The sequence below is a fragment of the Mirounga angustirostris genome, unplaced genomic scaffold (genome assembly GCF_029215605.1).
Source record: "Mirounga angustirostris isolate CCGP_5_RB_7025 unplaced genomic scaffold, mMirAng1.0.hap1 SCAF_11, whole genome shotgun sequence".
Lineage (NCBI taxonomy): Eukaryota > Metazoa > Chordata > Mammalia > Carnivora > Phocidae > Mirounga > Mirounga angustirostris.
This window is the reverse complement of record NW_026991719.1, coordinates 36,478,648-36,499,219: the sequence shown is the minus strand read 5'-3', so window position 1 is coordinate 36,499,219 and position 20,572 is coordinate 36,478,648. Positions and strand designations below refer to the sequence as shown.

General features: G+C 37.3%; 1 protein-coding gene across 8 annotated transcripts in view; it reads left to right on the top strand.

The window, feature by feature from the left end:
- Positions 1-20,572, top strand: part of CASK (calcium/calmodulin dependent serine protein kinase) — a 344,800-nt gene that overhangs the window by 50,717 nt on the left and 273,511 nt on the right. For 4 of the 8 annotated variants that reach the window (XM_064573940.1, XM_064573938.1, XM_064573943.1 and 1 more), the window contains exon 2: positions 3,484-3,614. In XM_064573940.1, the coding sequence (XP_064430010.1) occupies positions 3,484-3,614 (131 nt within the window). The remainder of the gene's footprint in view (positions 1-3,483; positions 3,615-20,572) is intronic. The other 4 variants (XM_064573945.1, XM_064573944.1, XM_064573939.1 and 1 more) reach the window with 1 other exon arrangement.

The following is a 20,572-nucleotide window of genomic DNA, read 5'->3' as shown; positions in this document are numbered from 1 at the left end:
CTCAGCAGGGAGTCTGCTTGAGGATTCTGTCCCTCTCTCTCTGCCCCTCCTCTCTCTCTCTCTCTCTCTCTAAAATAATAAATAAATCTTTTTTTTTTTTTAAATTACTCATTTACTAGACTTCACTGTTTTCACATAAATGAAAACCAGAGGAGGGGACTCTGACTGCATAGAGATGCAGCTGCATTTTTTTCAAAACTTTAGGGCGTGGTTCGGCAATATTTATTCATTTACAACGTATTCTGGTTTCATTGACCTTTTACTTAAAAACAGAATTCTGTGAGCCGCCACCTGCCTCAAATGGAACCTTGTGCCACCATACTAATCAAAATTCATTATTCTAAAAGAGTTGAACAACGAACTTCTATTTTATCAAATCTGAAATGCTATCCGTTATCTTATTTCATTTTGATTAACATGCTGGGGAGAATTAGTAGAAATATGAGAAAGATAATAGCTTATGATGATGGCTTACAACTATCTGTCAATATTTTCCCCCCCTTAAATACTCAAGAATCAGGTGTACCATAGACTAAAAAAAATGTAAGGATGAAATTTCAAGCATGGAAGAGTTTCTGCCAGATGAAAGACCAGAGTTAGGCCTCCTGAATTTTTGCTGTTCCTTAAAAGTATCATTCAAGTATAATTAATAAGTATAAAACATTTGCTGTATTACACACACTTTATTACACCCTCTCTCTTTTTTTAAAAAGATTTTGTTTATTTGAGAGCGAGAGCACAGCAGAGGGAAGGGGGCAGAGGAGAGGGAGAAGCAGACTCCCCTCTGAGCAGGGAGCCCAATGTGGGGCTCAATCCCAGGACCCCGGGATCATGACCTGAGCTGAAGGCAGATGCTTAACCAATTGAGCCACCTAAGTGCCCATACACCCTCTCTTCTTAAGATGGGAAACCAAGCCAGAGTATTTCATTGCCTGCCCATCTTCAACCTATCAACCAAATACAGGTACTCAAATCCTGCTAAAATTACAGACACTGTATAACTGTTTATCAGTTTCCACTGAGTTCCTGGTTGATGGATTAAATCATAAGAAAAACTTAAAGTATATTTCAGTGTCTTTTTTGTGTACTAAATTTGATTCACTTTTCCTAACTCCTGGGTGCCATTGAGGGACAGACCCTTGAAATGCTTTACTTTTTGACCTGTCTTCAGGTCATCAGTAGTTCATAAATAAACTCATTTTCCTTGCCTCACATTAAAGAATTAGCCTAAAGAATTGAGGATTGGGTTTGATTTTTATTCATAGACTTAAATGCCTTTTTTCCCCCTCCAAATTCCCTTTTCTCTCCTTTTTCTGTAGCTTTCTTCATCTTACTATTACTAAACGGGCAGGGAGAGAAGCTATGCTTTTCTTCCCCACCTTCCGTCAAACAGGAAAAGGTAAAAAATTGACTCTATTGTCCACGAATAATCCCACATACAGATCTTGGAAAATTTCCAAAAAGATGTAGTGAATTGAAGCACACTACACAAATGTGTATATAAAGAGAATCCCAAGGGTTTAAGTGTAGACAAAAACCAATTGCATCAAGCATTTCCTGAAATTGCTTGCTGTTGTCAGGATAAGTAGTCACAAGTAAGACATCCAGATTGAGAATGAAAACATTTGTGGGAGTCCTGCCTCACTTTGTTATATTGTCTTGTCTTAGAGCAAAATCTTTGAGCATTTTGGAGTGGTTATCGAAAAGGTCCTCTTTCTTCAGAGTTCTGAAAGGCACATTATTACCATTTTTTTCCCCTTCCAGTTGAGCTTTGTTAGGTTGCTTGAAGAGAGAGATTTGAAGCTGTGGTGTAATTGATGTCCAGAGGATGGCATGGTGAAATCAACTAATTCATATGATGATAGAGAAATGTTTAAGTCTGGGTTGGATTATATTCTTTTCCTTGTCCCCTAATTGAGAGAAAGACAAACTTCTTTAAGGCAAGCAGGATCACAAGTGCCCCAGTGTAAATGAAGAATTTATCTGCTGATTGACCACAGGCATCCACATGTACTGTTTTTACCTGTAAAAGCTAATGAGGGTGTTATTTTTCCTGAGGGGTGTGGATACACATGTGTATACCTGTACATGTATTTAATGACTTAAACTATAATCGCCTTCAGATAAATTGCTATAGTACATTGCTATTGTATTCTGTATTCAGTAGTCAAATCAAGCATGTACATGTGCAAATCAGTCTTTGGATTATCTTTGGTTCAGATACTTATTTGATAACTATTAATCACAAGGAACTGTGTGTGCCCATGTGTGTGTGTGTGTGTATGTAATATGTGGGCCCAGGCTTTGGTGTTTTATCAGTCATCCCAGTTGATTCAATTGTATGGCCAGTATTAAGAGCCACCAGTTTAGGGAGAGAGCTGGATGACTCAAATGAATAGACCAGTGGCTCTCCTGGTAGAAAGTACTTCCTTTCCTATGGCAATTTAGAACAATTCTAATTTGAAGTTTAAGGAAGATAGATTTCTCTGTAACTTCTTGTGAGACCAGAGAGGTTGTTGGAGGCAAAGTCATGCAGGATTTCTCTTTGTGAAGTGCCTCTTTGAGTCTTTTGGCTAGATTTTACTGGGGTGTATTTTCCTATTTGGGAATTATTTATGTGTTTCAGTTCCTAACCAAATATATGCATTGAAAATACCTTCTTTCTCTGGGATTTTGAGCAGAAACATAAGATCAGATTTTCATTTTTAAAACGTGACTCCAAGAATGAGTGGGAGAAACAAGTTCTTCAGTAGTCCCGGTAGAAGATGGTAGTAGCTTAGACCTAGGGTATGATACATGGAGAGAGGTGGACAGGATTGAGAGATTTGAGAGAAAGTCGGTAGGACTTGTTAGTGAAGATTGGATAGGTGGTGGGTAAGGTGAAAGGGGAAGGGGTCAAGAATGACTTAAGTTTCTGCTTCAAAAGATAAAAGCTGTGTGTACTACCGCTGTGATTTCTTACTTTAAGATGTTGATAATATATGTAGAATATTACAAAAATTATTTGCCTTGAATATAAGAATACTAGTTAGAATTTTCAGAAGTCATTTTGAAATGCAAATTTGGGGGCGCCTGGGTGGCTCAGATGGTTAAGCATCTGCCTTCGGCTCAGGTCATGATCCCAGGGTCCTGGGATCGAGTCCCACATCAGGCTCCCGGCTCGGCGGGGAGCCTGCTTCTCCCTCTGACCCTCTCCCCTCATGCTGTTTCTCTCTTGCTCGCTCTCTAAAAAATAAATAAATCTTTAAAAAAAAAAAAAAAAAAGAAATACAAATTTGTTTTCTATTCTAGTTTAATAACTTGAACGTAAGACTTATTTACCTCATGGATTATAGAAAAATATGTTCAGAATTACTTATTTTGAATAAATTTTGAACTTAAGTTTGATCTTAAACTACAGCCAGTGAAACATCAGTAAGATATTGATGGGGACATTAATTAAAAACAATGAATTAAACTTGGCCTTTTTTTTTTTTTTTAAAGGGGTCCCTTCAGTGTTGTACGACGATGTATCAACAGAGAAACTGGGCAACAATTTGCTGTAAAAATTGTTGATGTAGCCAAGTTCACATCAAGTCCAGGGTTAAGTACAGAAGGTAAGAGATGGATTTCAAGTAAGTTATTTGATGTCTGGCTTTATTTCATCTCCAAAATCCATTTATCAACCTAACTTTCATCCGGGGGTGGGGAAGTGATGGGTATAATGTAGTGGGAAATGGGTGGAGACAGTTTAAATTCCATTCTAGTTTGTCAATTCTAGAACATGGTATTTGAAAGATAGCTAGAGTAATTTACAGTTATAGAACCACGTAAGATTGCTCTAGGCCTATGGTTTTTGATTAGAAGAAAGTGAAATCTGGATATATATTTTTGTAGGGTCTAATTTTGACTCCTGTGGTACGGAAGATGGGATGGGAGGGGAGGGAGGGGAAATAATGACAAAGATATGATAATTGCAGGTTCAAAAGAAACTAAGATGAATTCCCTCCAAATCCATAACTTACCACCTTTAGGATTATGGTTAATAGGACTAAAAGACTCCTATATCACATTTGGCTTAAGTCACTGAGAGTGTATATGTAAAAATTTGAAAGATCAGTAGGTTATGACATGCAGGACTTAAACTTTGGTTTTAAGACCTTGATATGGTTAATTACATTTATATGTAAATGTTTTTAAACAGTAGGTAAGCATTTTAAAGTTATTTTTTATACAGTTTAACTCCTAGCTTCACGTAGCCACAGTTCGCATGTGCTCCTACTTCAGCTGGCACAATTGATTATATTTATTTTTCTAATTAGCCTGTCTTCTAAATTCAGGCTTTTTAACAGTCCAAGAACAATGCAGTTGACAGTTGAAGTTGGAAAAGCTAAGGCAGAGTAGCCTATTTATATTTTATCCAGTTATCCTAACTTTGGAAAGTAGAAACCCACATACTGTAAGCTAAACAGAGCTTAATCTGTTTCTGTAGATCTTTTTTCAGGATCATTGCTTTTAAATATTTTTTTAACAACCTTTGAATTATTATTATTATAATCCATATACTGATTATAGAAGATTCTTAGAAGCTGTAACTCAAGAAGCACTGATTTTTTAAAGTGCTTTAATCCTTAAAATGTTATGGCAAGGGGCGCCTGGGTGGCCCAGTTGTTAAGCATCTGCCTTCGGCTCAGGTCATGATCCCAGAGTCCTGGGATCAAGCCTGCATTGGGCTCCCTGCTCTGCGGGAAGCTTGCTTCTCCCTCTCCCACTCCCCCTGCTTGTGTTCCCTCTCTCGCTGTGACTTTCTCTGTCAAATAAAATCTTTTAAAAAAAAATGTTACGGCAAGATTCAGAGGTCTTAGATCTAATAGTTTCATTCTCTGGAATTGGCTGTTATTACTTTTTAATATAAATTATTTTATAAATTTAGCAGAATTTAAAATTTACTTCCAAGCAGGCTTTGCAACTTAATTATGTTTCCTAAAACTTAACTGGATTTAAGTTTAATATACTGTATTTGATTTTCTGTACCTCAGTTGTCAACTAATAAAACGTTCCTGGGTCTTGAACATAGTTTATTAAACCTATAGATGTGTTGAACCTTTATTTCTCTTAAATGTTCTGTTACTGTTGATGAACTTAGTAAGAGTCTAGCTTAAAATCACAAGTCTAAATCAGTTACTCAGTATACCAATTTTTATATTGATTTGGCTCATTGTTATACCTAATTCTGAATCTCTCCAGGCTAAAGACATTTTTAGGGAGGCAATTGATTACTTTCTCAGTTTGCTGAGGTTGTTTATGGACAGATTTTTTTCAGCAAGGGATCTCTGGCACCATAGATTCAGACTGCTAGGCTGAACCTCTTTTTTTTTTTTTTTTTTTTTATTGTCACCTAGTGAGGGAGTCAAATGCCAAACTTAATAAAAAGGAGGTGGGGGGAGATGGGGAGGGTTGGCATGTAGTCCATGTCCCTGAGTTTGTCTTGTCTTTACCTAATATATGGGAGCCTGTCACTGAAATTGTAGTTCATTCCTTCATTGTTTGGCATTGCTTTTGCTATATAAAAGTCTTCAAATCCTATTCTGAAGACAAGGCCAGGTCATTTCATTTATCCTATGTGGTAGGGCCACAACCTATAGATATTAAATGATACCAGTTGAATTCTGTGTATTACTCATGACTATCTGGTTTTGATAAGAGTCCATTGTTACTCAGATGAAAATGTGCCACTTGTCCTTTATATTTATGGCACCAAAATGTAGTTTTCCCATCTTCTTTAGCACAGTGACCAAGAAGCAAAATCAAAATTCCATCTCCATTACCCCCCCACCTTTCCTTACTTCCTCCCTCCCCTCCCTCCCTCCCCCTCCCTCCCCTTCCCTTTCTTTTTCCTTCCCTTTCCCTTTCTTTATGCCTCCTTCCCTTCCCCTCTCCCTCCCTTCCTTCCTTCCAATGGTGTTCCCATATCCTCTTATTGCTCATGTTCACACTATCTTACTTTAACTTGGACACATCTTAAGATATATATAATAAATATTTTATTTATATAAAACCTCTAATTTCCCCTTCCCAATGTCTTTTAACTCTTTTCCAGTCACTGAAGGCAAACATCTTCTCCCTTTTGCCCTTCCAGTCCATTTACAAACTGTTAGGGCCCCAAAATGACCTCATTCATGGCTAAGTGTAGGAGATGCTATATTAAGAAGAAACATATTTTGAAGTGAAGTTTAACATAATAAAAAGGAATCCATAAGTTTAAATACCTAGAAATAGCTGTATTTACTGTTACATTCTCTTCTAATTAAGCCTTTCTCTCAAGCAACACATAATTTAAAATCTGTTTTATTCTTTATTCTTTTTCCATTTTTTAAAATTACTTTATTTAAATTTTACTTAACATATAGTGCAGTATTGGTTTCTGGAATAGAATTAAGTGATTCATCACTTCCATTTTATTTTTTAATTTTTGTCTTTGTGGTTTGTTTGACCTTGTCATTGCCTCAATATTTTTTCCTGTTTTAGTGCATTTGTATTCAAATACATTATTGAGTAAAATGGGTTTTGTAAAGGGTCACCTGAGATCCTAACATATGCTCTTTACTTGGACAGATCATTATAATACAAAGACAGATAAAAAGAGCACCTACTTTTTAAGAGGTTTACAGTTAAATAGTCTTCAACCACTGTTTCTAACATTGTTTTATAAGAACATGTAATAAATTCTAAATATATAACTTACAGATTAGCTTTTGAAATGAAATACTATATATTAGTTGGAGACCACTTGTATGTTTTAATATTTTAAATTCTTGATGCTCCACTGAAGATGTAACTATTTGAATATCTGTTTTCTATTTTTCCCATTAAAATCACAATTTTTTTTCAGTAGGCATTCTTAATTTACAGGTTATGGGGTATCCAAGAACCCCTTAAATTGTAAGCTCAATTACAGATACATGTTCATTTTACTAGGAAGAAAGTCCATAGCTTTTATTAGATTCCTAAAAAGGCATATTATTCCTAACTGGTTCAGTTTCTTCTTTCACATGTATGAAAAAATGAAATTGATGCTTATGAACATGAGATGAATAACAAGTTTATATTAAATGAAAGCTGGCTGAATTTATATTAGGATATTACTTCTGATCAGAGGATATTTTCATATGTACATACATAGCCTCCATTAATGAAATTCCTTGATGAATATCTTAAAATTTTAATTACTACACATTTTAACTCTTACATCTCTTTATGTCTGCTAAACCACTAATTAAATTTGACTTTTTTTGTTTTGAAAATAGGTATCAAAATTAGGCAAATTGTTATAAGGAAATTTTAAGGAAGGTAAGATATATAGAATGGGAAACTGAATTTACAGTTCTGAGATCTTGAAGGAACTCAGTTCTTTATGGTTCAATTTTAAAAGTTCAAAATGGCAGTTTTTATTTTGGAAGAATATTGTCTTCTAGAAAGAATATAGATTGGGTTCCAGTTTACCTAGTCTCTAAGTGTATCTCATTCTAAAAGTCCCAGATAGCAGATGATGTCAGCGAATTGGAGGAGTAAGGACCTTTGACAATTCTCCTCTCTATAAAAGCAAGGGGAAAACTGGCAAAAATAGAATCAACTTTTTCAGAACTCTGGAAATTAACCAAAGGTTTGCAGTTATGCAGGAAGAATTTATTCAGGAAAAACCGCTGATTCTTGCTAAGAACAGTGAGCTTTGTGGCATTTTAACTTGCCCCATTCCCACCCCCCTCTCTCCAGTTCCATGGTAACCTTGAAAACAAAGAGTTCACAATCATGGTGAAAACCAGGAGCCTGGGCAGCCACCAAAGGAAGCAGAACTGGGATGGAATTCCTTGAAAGCCTCATGCCCATGAAATTGTCATTATCTGACCTGTCTGGTAGTTTCCTGGAAGGGACCCACTTGCAAGGCTTGTCTTTATTTGGTCTGACTCAGAGATTGCCTACTGCAAAATACCTTTTGCCTGGGGGCATTTGTTGAAAATTTTTAGAGGCAGTTTAACTTCACAGCTACCTGAGGTCATAGAGTAACAGTTGGGGCAAACAAAAATCTAACCTAAAAGCTTAAAAAGAAAAAGTGGGTAGTGAGAGTCTATAGGGGCTCTGAAAAAACAACAAACGTATTTGTGGGAATCAAGAAAGCCATGCACATGCATAGGACTGTGCACACGCGCAGAAAAGACCTAACGAGACCTTAAGCTCTCAACTCTAGCCAACCTTGAGGCTGTGCCAATAGGAATTGGATGCTAAGGCAGAGTTGTCAACTTCCTGAGCGTTGAAGGTATGCCCCAATACATACACAGCCCCTGCCTGAGCAACAACCAAACTAACCAAGCAGAGACTTAGTGGCCACACTCAACAAAGAATGCAGACTTTACAGAATTCATTCCAAAACCTTATCAAACAAATAAGAACAAAAACTGCCATGTAACAGCAAACCCTAGAGGAAGGGAGATTCTAACTTCCAGAGTTGACACATTATTTAAAACATCTAGTTTTCAACAACAAAAAAAATTGAGACATACAAAGAAACAAAGTGGGGCTCATTAATGGGGAAAAAAAGCAATCAATAGAAATTATCCCTGAGCAAACTGAGTTGTTGGACTTCCTAGAAAAAGTTTATTTTTTTAAAAAAAGATTTTGACAGACAGTGAAAGAGCATAAGCAGGGGAAGCAGCAGAGGGAGAGGGAGAGGGAGAAGCAGGCTCCCCACTGAGCAGGGAGCCAGATGCCAGGCTTGATCCCAGGACCCTGGGATCATGACCTGAGCCTACGGCAGACGCTTAACCAACTGAGTCACCCAGGCGCCCCTAGAAAAAGAGTTTAAATCAGCTATTTTAAATGTGTTCAAAGAAATAAAACTGTCTAAAAAACTAAAGGTGAATATGAGAATAATCACACCAAATAGAAACTATCAATAAAGAGAAATTATAAAAAGAGAACCAAATAGGAATTCTGGAGTGGAAAAGTACAATAAAGACAGTTTTACTGGAGGGACTCAACGGAAGATTTGAGCAGACAACAAAGTTAGCAGTCTTGAGGATAGGTCCATTAAGATTATTTAGGTTGAGGAACAGAAAGAAAAAAAGGTTGAGCAAAATTAACAGAGCCTCAGAGACCTGTAGGATACAATCAAGCACATGAACATATGTATAAGTGGAGTCCCAGAAGGAGAGGAGAGAAAGGGATAGAATATTTGAAGAAATAATGGCCAAAAATTTCTCAAATGTGATGAAAAATCTAAATCTACACATCCAAAAAACCAAGAAACTCCAACTCCAAGTAGGGTGAACTCAAAGATATTTCAGAATCAAACTGTCAAAAGCGACAGAAGTAACTCTTCGTGTACAAGGGATCTTTAATGAGATTAATAGCAGACTTCTTGTCAGAAACCATGGAGACCAGAAGACAAGAGGGTAACTTATTCAAAATGATGAAAGAAAAAGATTGTCTACCAAGAATTCCATATCCAGGAAAATAATACCTCAAAAATGAAGGTTAAAGACCTTCTGAGATTAACAAAACAGAAAATTCATCACTAACAAACCTGGCCTACAAGAAATAGTAAAAGTAGTCCTTTAGGCTCAAAAGAAAACACTAGATAATAACAAACTACAAGAAGAAATAGAGCACCAGTAAAGGTAATTGCATATGTAAATATGAAAGAGCACAAATGTATTTTTGATTGTAACTTTTTTCTCTTGATTTAAGAGATCACTGCTTAAAGCAACCAAGAACAAAGTTGGTGGACTGACATTACTCCAGTACTTCATTTAAAGTTACAATAATCAAGACAGTGTAGTATTTGTGAAAGAAAAAACAAACAGATCAGTAGAAAAGAGAGTCCAGAAATACATCCACACAAATATGGCCAGCTGATCTTTAGGTAGCAAAGGCAATGGAGAAAGGATGGTCTTTTCAACAAGTGGTTCTAGTACAACTGGACATCACATGCAAAAAAAAAAAAAAAAAAAATGGATCTAGACATAGACCTTACTTTTTTTTTTTTCCCAGAAAAGTTTACTCAAAATGCTTTTCTTCTCAGAATGGGAACAAGGCAAGACTGTTCATTCTCAACATTCTTATTCCACCTAGTGTTGGGAGCCATCACAATAAGCCAGGGAAAGGAAATACAAGCATATAGGTTGGAAAGGAAGAAATTAAACTTTTTATTTGTAGATGACACAAAAGCCTATTTACAAAATCCCAAGGATCTATAATAACAAAACTTCCAGAACTACTGAGTTCATCAACGATATAAGATGAACATACCAAAACCAACTACATTTGTGTTTTTTTCTATGCTTGGCAAAGAACACCTGGAAACCACAGTTAAAAACATCGCGCTATTTGCAATTGCCCAAAACAAAATGAAATTCTTAGGTATAAATCCCATGAAATATCTATAAGCCTTGTAAAAACTATAAATCTCTGATGAAAGAACTCAACAGTCTAAATAAATGGAGAGGGCGCCTGGGTGGCTCAGATGGTTGGGCGTCTGCCTTCGGCTCGGGTCGTGATCCCAGGGTCCTGGGATCGAGTCCCGCATCGGGCTCTCTGCTCCTTGGGAGCCTGCTTCTCCCTCTGCCTCTCTCTCTCTGTCTCTCATGACTAAATAAATAAAATCTTTAAAAAAATTTAAAAAAAATTAAATAAATGGAGAGATGTACTCTCTTCATGGATTGGATGACTCAACAAAGTAAAGATGTCATTTCTTTCCAGATCTATCTATGGGTTTGCTCCAATTCCAGTTAAATTCCCAGGAAGATTTGTTGTGGGTATGGAGAGCTTATCCTAGATTACATATGGAAAGGCAAAAGAACAAGAATAGAGAAAACAATTTTGAAAAGCTGTAATCAAGTGGGAGAAATCATTCTACCCCATTTAAGATTTATAGGAATTAATACAGTGTGGTACTGGTAGAGGACTAGACCACGATCAGTGGAACAGGTTAGATTGCTCAGAAGTAGCCTCATACAAGGACAGCCAATTGATTTCTGACAAAGGTTCAAATCCAATTCAAAGAGGAAAGAATTTTTTTAAAAGATTTTATTTTAGAGAGCGAGTGGAGCAAGGAGCAGAGGGAAAGGGAGGGGGAAAGAATCTCAAGCAGACTCCCCACTGAGCAGGAGCCCGATGTGGGCCTCAATCTCACAACCCTGAGATCATGACCTGAACCGAAACCAAGAGTCCAATGCCTGACTGACTGAGCCACCGAGGTGCCACAAGAATAGTGTTTTTTAACCAAGGGTAATAGAGCAATTGGACATCCATAGGCCAAAAATTGAACCTCAGTCTAAATCTAACATTTTATATAAAAATCCCCTCCAAGCGTATCATAGATTTGAAGGTAAAACATAAAGCTATGTAACTTTTAAAAGAAAACATACCAGAAAATCATCAGGACCTAGGGTATGGAGTTCTTAGAGGTGACACCAAATTTACAATCTAAAGATGATGAGAGAAAATCCAACAGTAAAATAAATAAGAGAAAATCCAACAGTAAAATAAATGTTTTTAAAAATCCAGTTACCCAGTGGATAAAAAGCATGAACATTTTCCAAAAAAGGATTATACAAGTTTGTATGAAGCATGTGCAAATAATGTTCAACATCCTTAGTTATTAGGGAAATATAAATTTAAACCACAACAAGATATTACTACACAACTATTAGAACAGCTGTAATAAAAAATAACATTTTGTTTTCCCAAAAATGTGGAGAAACTGGATCTTTTATACATTGCTGATGGGAATATACAGGATAAAGTCACTCTAGAAAATAGTCTAGCAGTTTCTTTGAAAAACTAAACATAGAGTTGCCAAACAATTCAGCAGTTGTACTCCAGGGAAATGTACATCTCAGAGAAAGGAAAACCTATGTTCACACGAAGACCTGCAAGCAAGTTTTCATAGCAGTTCTATTTGAATTGGGTAAAATTTAGAAAGAACTAAAATGTGGATAAATGGTTAAACGAATTGGGTTACATCCATACCATGGACTAACTATGCAGCAAAAAAAAACAAAACAAAAAAAACCACAAAACCTGTTGATGCATGCAACTACTTGGGCAGATCTCAAGGGAATTATACTATGTTAAATCTTTCTGAAAGGTCATATACCATATGATTTCCCTTATATAAGTTTTGAAGTAATAAAATTATAGAACTGGATGACAGATTAGTGATTGTCAGGTATTAGGGATCACAAAGTTTTTGTGAGAAGCATGAGAGAAGGGGAGGTAGGTATGACTCTGAAGGAATTGTTGTGGGGGATCTTTGTGAACAGTCCTGTACCTATGTTGTGGTAGTGACTACATGAACTTATACATGGTGATAAAATTGAATAGCTCTACATACACACAAGTCCATGTGAAACTGGTGAAATCTGAGTAAGGTCTGTTGATTGTACCACAGTCAGTCTCCTGGTGTTGACCTTGTACTATAGTAAGTTACATAAGGTGTTACCTTCAGGGGTTCTGGGGAGGAAAAAATTTCTGATACCCTCAAGATTTCTTCCAGTTGGCCTGAGAATTAAATTGACATGAGACAGATTAACAGGAGAATATCAAATTTAATTATGTATGTACAGGAAATATACATAAACATGAGATTTCAAAGACAGGCAAAATGAGGTATATATGACATTCTGGACTTAAGGAAAAAGGGATAGGAATCTGAAACTTCAAAGGGAAGGAAGGAAATTTATAGGAAGAATGGAAGGAGTAAATGTTTGGTAAATAAATGTTTGCTTGGGCCATCCAGAAACAGTGGAACATAACATAGAGAGGACTTTGATCAAACAGGCTTTGCTAGGTTGCTGTCTACTGCAACTAGTTCATATTCTACTGTAGTTATCTATGGTGATAGCTCTCTCCTGGAGCTGGTCCTCTCTTTTTTTTAGACCTTTTAGGGAGAAGGCAAAAAAATAAAAAAATTAACTTGTTAAGTCTTTTGTTTCTTAAAAATAATCAGCCTAGGAGCGCCTGGGTGGCTCAGTCAGTTAAGTGTCTGCCTTCATCTCAGGTCATGATCCCAGGGTCCTGGAATCAAGTCCCACTTCAGGCTCCTTGCTCAGCAGGGAGCCTGCTTCTCCCTCTTCTTCTGCTGTTCCCCCTGCTTGTACTCTCTCTGTCAAATAAATAAATTTTTTTAAAGTCTTAAAAAAAGGGACGCCTGGGTGGCTCAGTTGGTTAAGCATCTGCCTTTGGCTCAGGTCATGATCCCAGGGTCCTGGGATGAAGTCCTGCATCAGGCTCCCTGCTCAGCGGGGAGCCTGCTTCTCCCTCTGCCTGCCCCTCCCCCTGCTTGCACACACACACACACTCTCTCTCACAAATAAATAAAATCTTTTAAAAAAAAGTCAAAAAAATAACCAGCCTAGGAGAATATAAATGACATAAAATAATCTCCAAACTTTATTGTTACTTACAAGGCAGGTGCTTTAACCAACTAAGCCATAGAGCTACCTCAACCTTTATTGTTATTTAAATGAAAAAAGAGAAATCACAATATAATATTCTGTATTATGTTAAGTAGAAAGAAACCTACACAAAGAACTGGAAGGATCCATATCAGTATGCTAAGAGTGGTTACTTCTAGAAACCACCTAAATGTCCAGGGGAAAAAATGATCTCCAGGATATTTTTTTTTTAAAAGCAAGCAGTGTAAAATAATCCACATGCCAAAGAAACACTTTTTGGGGTAGCAAAATTTGCTCCCCTACATGGGACACTGATTTGAGGGTATGCAGAATCTCTCTGTGCTATTTTTGTACTTTCTGTTAATGTACAATGATTTTAAAATATTAAAAATTTCCTCCTAATCCAGGCGCCTGGGTGGCTCAGTCGGTTAAGTGTCTGCCTTCAGCTCAGGTCATGATCCCAGGGTCCTGGGATCAAGTCCCACATCGGCCTCCTTGCTCAGCGGGGAGCCTGCTTCTCCTTCTGCCTTCCACTCCCCCTGCTCATGCTCTCTCTCTGTCAAATAAATAAAATCTTTTTAAAAAAATTTCCTCCTAATCAATGCACTCATCCACAAAATGGATAATTAGCCCATAAAGATTTGGGCATATAGGCGAAAACATTTTAACTTCAGGTTTTGGTTTCCAAATAATCCAAATTGTTCTGTATAGGCAGACTCTGACTCATGTAACTGATAGCATAATCAAAAACTGTCACTTGTTTTCCTCAGGAAACATGAATATTTAATATATTTAATTTACATAGTGAATTTATGTTCGTTATGTGGAATAATTACTGGTCTAGTTAATAAATCTCCATCTTTTCCTTTTGCATGCAGAAAGCATTTGCCAAAACCTTTTCTTTGCTATTGCATTTTCTTAAGGTCACTGTTTCTTCCACTGTGGTTTACAGTTGAAATGGTTAGAAATAGTCTAGCAAATTCCAAGAGATTAAGGCTTATACTTCTGTTTTATTTTGTCATATAAAATACCATAAAAGAGGATTCTTGAGCAGCTTGATCATGTGTTTTTAAGTCCTAACCACAGATTTAATATATCAAATTCAATAAATATTTGAAATAAAAAGACCCATTGTTTCAAACATTAATGAACTATCCTTTATGTGCCATGTCATATACATGTGAAAAATATTAATTTAACTTTGAGTTATCAGATCATCATTTCTGAGCACTGGTATTAATAATCATAGACTCTTATAGTTGATGGAGTCCTTAAACTTGGCTAATATTTAAAAAATCATATTTGTTAATAGTGGTTCTGTGGGGAAAATAGGGTTTTGTATTTCATGGAATAGTTTGAGAAAAACTGCTAGAAACCAGCTTCCGCCTAGTGAATAATTTTCAACAGAAGACTCCCTTTTCATAACTTCTGACCATAGTAGTCATTTAATTACTATATGGTTCACTGGGTAATACATATTCCTAAAGGGAGTTTTCCCATTAGGATTTTTGTTTATTTTTATATTTTTTTAAAGATTTATTTATCTGAGAGCACGCATGTGCACACGTGCGAGTGGGGGGGAGGGGCAGAGGGAGAGAATCTCCAGCAGACTCCCCACTGAGTGCAGAGCCTGATGCAGGGCTCTGTCCCATGACCCATGAGATCATGACCAGAGACCAAACCAAGAGTCAGACGTTCAATCGACTGAGCCACCCAGATGCCCCAGGTTTTTGTTTATTTTTAAAGAACATACATTTTATATAGAAAATCAAATATTTCTCTAGGTCTTAGGCAATAAATTATGAGTGCTGTTTTAGCAAACTGCCTCGATGGTACATCTTCGGCTGTTTACCCTTCTGGCCTTTTTTTGTGACTGTATTGAACCTTTTGAGGCTGAAGAGTCAACTTTAAAAACATCTGTTTTTTCGGGGCGCCTAGGTGGCTCAGTCATTAAGCATCTGCCTTTGGCTCAGGTTGGGATCGAGCCCCACGTCAGGCTCCCTGCTCCACGGGCAGCCTGCTTCTCCGTCTCCCACTCCCCCTGCTCGTGTTCCCTCTCTCGCTGTCTCTCTGTCAGATAAATAAAATCTTTAAAAAATAATAAAAAATAAAAACATCTGCTTTTTAATGATTAGATCATTTTGCTATATTGTGGCAAGCATTTCTGGACAACAATATTTAAAATAGGATGAATTTTACAAATGTCAAGTTTATAATTGAATTGCTAATCAAATCCTTTTGGCAGTTACTGTTCTGTAACTGCTGATGAATCTCTAAAGCTGAGGCAATTTATCATGACTGTCGTAAGATCAACTCTGGAAAAAGAAAATCCCAATTTCTTTCATCTTATTGTTTTGCCTTTTAAAAAATGCAGAGAAGACTTAAGTTTGCAATCTCTGCTTCTGAAAGTATGTGGCTATTTGTTAAACTTAAATGACTTACACTTGTTCATTATAATTTTAGGTATAAACATGGCTTGATATTACATAAAGTATGTTGGCCATAATCTTTCATATCATTTTACTCCTAAACCTCTCTTAATCTGGATTTCCCATCTCCTATGACTTAGGTATGGCTGTCATGTTTATATACTAGAGCTCTTAAAGCTCTCTGGCTTATATATTCAATTTCATCTTAGTATCACATTCAGGAGGGGCGCCTGGGTGGCTCAGTCGTTAAGCGTCTGCCTTCGGCTCAGGTCATGATCCCAGGGTCCTGGGATCGAGCCCCGCATCGGGCTCCCTGCTCAGCAGGAAGTCTGCTTCTCCCTCTCCCACTCCCCCTGCTTGTGTTCCCTCATTCGCTGTGTCTCTCTCTGTCAAATAAATAAGTAAAATCTTTTAAAAAAAAAAAATCACATTCAGGAAATGTAACACTATGAAAAACTGTGAGATGAGGGACTATTCATTTTTTTATTCTGAAATAAGCAGCTTTTTTAGTTTTCCCCCCTTCCACTATATGGACTAAATTATGCTTCATGTTTTAAATCATTTTGGGTTTTTTTCCCCATATAAGTAACTACCTATTTCCTTTCAGATCTGCATTTTGCTAGCTTTTAAATTATGCAATTCATAAAATTTCTCAGGAAGCTGTAGAAATGGAAGTAGATGGTAGCAGATTTGGGGGGTTCGGGAGAAGCATAGTCTTTGATATATGAGAACTAGTAGATGGGACACCCATTCTATATACTAGGTCACAAGAATTTCAGAGTATAGTTACTAAAATTTAAGTCTGAAGAAGTAGATGAGGGTAGTTCTTGGATATATTGAATGTCTGAGTTACCATTACACCATCTGTATGAATAGGCTTGAAAATAGACTAAAACATAAATCTTCTGTGAGTGGTTATTCTGAAAGAAATTTGCATTATACAATGTGTCAAAAACACAAATTCCAAATTAGTAAGTACAAGTCTTTATTTGAAAGGATTCTTTGAAGGAGGAGGAAGGGACTATTGCAGTAGGTAGTGGGGTCTATTCAAATAGGATGACCTGACAGATCTACAAGTATCTCAAGTTGGGCCAGAAAAAAAAAAGGATTTTCTTTTATTGGGAGGAATAAACAAGGCTACAGAAAGAACTGAGTGCAAGGAGGTGGGAGGACCGGTACGAAGTAGAGGAGCTTCCTCAAGCTTTAGTGGACAAGCGTCTTGTTCTGATTCATAAGTGCAGACAAGCAGTTGGGCTAATCACTTCTGAGACAAAGAATGGACATTTGGAGGGCCTGTCTGGCCTTATCATAGGTAAACAAAGAGCGGAGGGCATCTGTGAATCTTTTTTAAGTCATCTGGGGAAGGTGTTTCCATGCAGCTAGCTGTTTTCTGGAACACAAAGGGTGTGGAGATTTCTCAGTCTTTGCTGTTTTCCAGGGTCAGAGGGCTCAACATTTTCCTATGTGAGGGCTTTGAAGAATCATTTGTATTCATTATCCAGTCCTGTTATTCCTGATGTACATAGGAATATTACACTGCCTGGTGTAATATTCCTATGAATATTATCCAAGAAGTAGTTTTATTGTTAGCGAAATTTTATGCATACTGAAACATTTTAATAAAGTTCATGCTCAGTAATACGAGGGGAATAAAAAGAAACCTAAGAGGGAGTCTGGCCCCTTGCAATTTAAAACCTCTTTGGGGGGTGCCTGGGTGGCTCAGTTGGTTAAGCGTCCGACTTTTGATCTCAGCTCAGGTCTTGATCTCGGGGTGGTGAGTTCAGGCCCCTCACTGGGCTCCACTCTGGGCATGGAGCCTACTTAAATAAACAAAAAACCTCTTTGGGATAGTATGATAGTTGTAGACTTAAAACAGTAGCCGTGTTACCTGCCAACAAATGGAAGTCTGAATTAAGTTGTTGGTGAGAAAAGAAAAGGGCTGGAGGAAACTGACATTTGCGTTTTCGCTCCTTAAGGGGCTGTCTTCACACTGGGTACAGGTGCTCCTGGGTGTTAAGAGACTTCTAAGCAATATTAGACATGGATAGTTGCAAGGGAACCAGTTTCCAAATTCTTCTATATGTATTCTTTCTAAAGTTGATATGCCCAGGAAAATGCCTGTAATGGACATACAGGTTCTTTCTTATGTTCCCTTTCACAATTTCTTCTTCTGTCCTTATGTACAATGAGCCTTCTCGGAAATCCAAAATCGTACCATGGTGTGTTGTAAGATGTGTTGGAATATGTACAGAAACCTCCAAGATGCCAAACAAAGAAGCAGTTTAAAAATTGGCATCAGTGTGGAGGAGGTAAATCTCAAAGACCAGGTAACACATACTTTTTCAAGTCAGGTTGATTCTTGCTTTCGACAAAATTAATGGAACTTATCAACTTGTTAGCTGATGGATCATTAACAGTAGTTTTTAGGTCATTATGCAGTTTGTGGCATGTAACTCAGAAGAAGTTTGCTTTAACAAAACCTCATCCATTCCTATCTTGTTTTCTTTTAATAGCTTTATTAGGACATATTTCACACACCACAAAATTTACTCCTTTAAATTGTACAATTCATTGGTTTCTTTATATTCAGAGTTGTGCAAGCACAAACATCACCACTATTTCCAGAACATTTTCATCATCCCCAAAAGAAACCCCATACCTATTAGTAGAAACCCACTATTTTCCCCCTCCCCAGCCTCTGGCAACTACTAATCTACATTCTGTCTCTGCGGATTTGCCTATTCTGGACATATCATATAAATGGAGTCACGTCATATGTAACCTTTGTGTCTGGCTTCTTTCACTTAACATGTTTTCAAAGTTCTTCCATGTTGTAGCATATATCCGTTTTCATTCCTTTTTATGGCTGAATAATATTCCATTGTGTAGATAGGCCATATTTTATTCATCCATTAGTTGATGACTTTTGGGTTGTAACAACTTTTTAGCTGCCATGAACATTCATGTACAGTCTACCCCCACTCATGAATTGTGATTTGAAAATTTGCCTGCTCAAAAAAAAAAAAAGAAAATTTACCTGCTCACTAAAATTTACTTGTGACCCCAAAACAGATACTTATGGCACTTTTACAATCATTCATAGACCTGTGCAGAGCAGCCAAAAATTTAAATCACTCAGGGCGCATGTTCCCAGCTGAGGTCAAACCAACTACGCTCTGCCTTCGTATTTTGGCTTGAGCGCCACGTAAACAAGTGTCGTTTTTGCCATCTATTTAGTGCCACAGTTTGGCATTTCTGTGCTTTTTGCTGATGGGTTTGCTGCTTCACATAGCCCCCAGGCATAATGCTGAACTGGTGTTCAGCATTCCTAAACACAGGAAGGCTGTGATGTGCCTTACAGAGAGAAGACATGTGTTAGAGAAGCTTCATTCAGGCATGAGTTAAAGGACTCTTAGCTGTGAGTTCAATGTTAATGGATCGACGATATGTATTAAAGAAGGCATCTTTAAACAGAAATGCACATAAAATAAGGTTATGTATTGATTGGTTGACCAAAATGTGACCAGAGATGCACAGGAATGTAACGCTGGATCTCCTCTTGGAGCAGTAGTTCCATATTCACTCACTCAGTGTTCATTTGACTTTATAGAACATAACTACTGTGCATAATAAACATCGACTGTATGTATTTTTGTGTGGACACACATTTTCATTTCTCTTGGGTATATGCCTAAGAGTAGAATTGCTGGGTCATATGGTAATATCTGCTTGTTTTTGTGAACGAAGTTTCTTAGTGTTTACATCCATAAAAATTAGAGAATTTATGCTGAACCCTCTCTTATTCAACCAAGAGCAAGAGGTGAGATCTTTGTTGGGTGGGTGTGGGAATTGCCCTGGCTTAGAAGCCCATGACACAGGAGTCAGTATCTCCTGTGACACATCTACAGGAAGAGCTTCCAAAGGCCCCTCAAGAGGCATGTCCAACTATAAGAAATCCCCACACTGAGTGGACTCCAAAGCTGTTCATTTACAGTTTTCCTAGAGTGGGTTCTTTCCTCTGTTCATGATACCAGCTCTCCATCATGTCCCACTTGCCCATTGCTCAGTTTCTTCATGGTCATTTTATGGGATTGAATCTAGAGAGTTTAAGCCTTACCCTCTAGGAAGGAAGTTGAGCCTATAAATGGGTTAAAGCTTAATGCTTTAAAAGTTGATGTTTTCTTATGAACTTTTGCTTTGTAATATCTTAACGGTTTACCTCTCCAGTAACATGAATAATTGACTATATAATTAAAAGATTTTAGTAATAGTACATCAGAAAGAGCAGTATGTATGAACAGAAGCAGTTTTGTGCTTCTGTTTGTAGTAAAGATTTCATCTGTAACCAAATGAAATCAACCTATTCTCCTTTTTAATTGCGGCCATGTACTGATCATCCATTATTTATAATGCCAGGCATTTTCTTTCTTTCTTTTTTTTTTTTTTTTGAAGATTTTATTTATTTATTTGAAAGAGACACTGCGAGAGAAGGAACACAAGCAGGGGGAGTGGGAGAGGGAGAAGCAGGCTTCCCGCGGAGCAGGGAGCCCAATGCGGGGCTCGATCCCAGGACCCTGGGATCATGACCTGAGCCGAAGGCAGACGCTCAACGACTGAGTCACCCAGGCGCCCTGATGCCAGGCATTTTCCTGGGTGCTGTTTGTATATGTCATCTCATTTAATCCTCAGAGAAATCCTGCAAAAAAATAT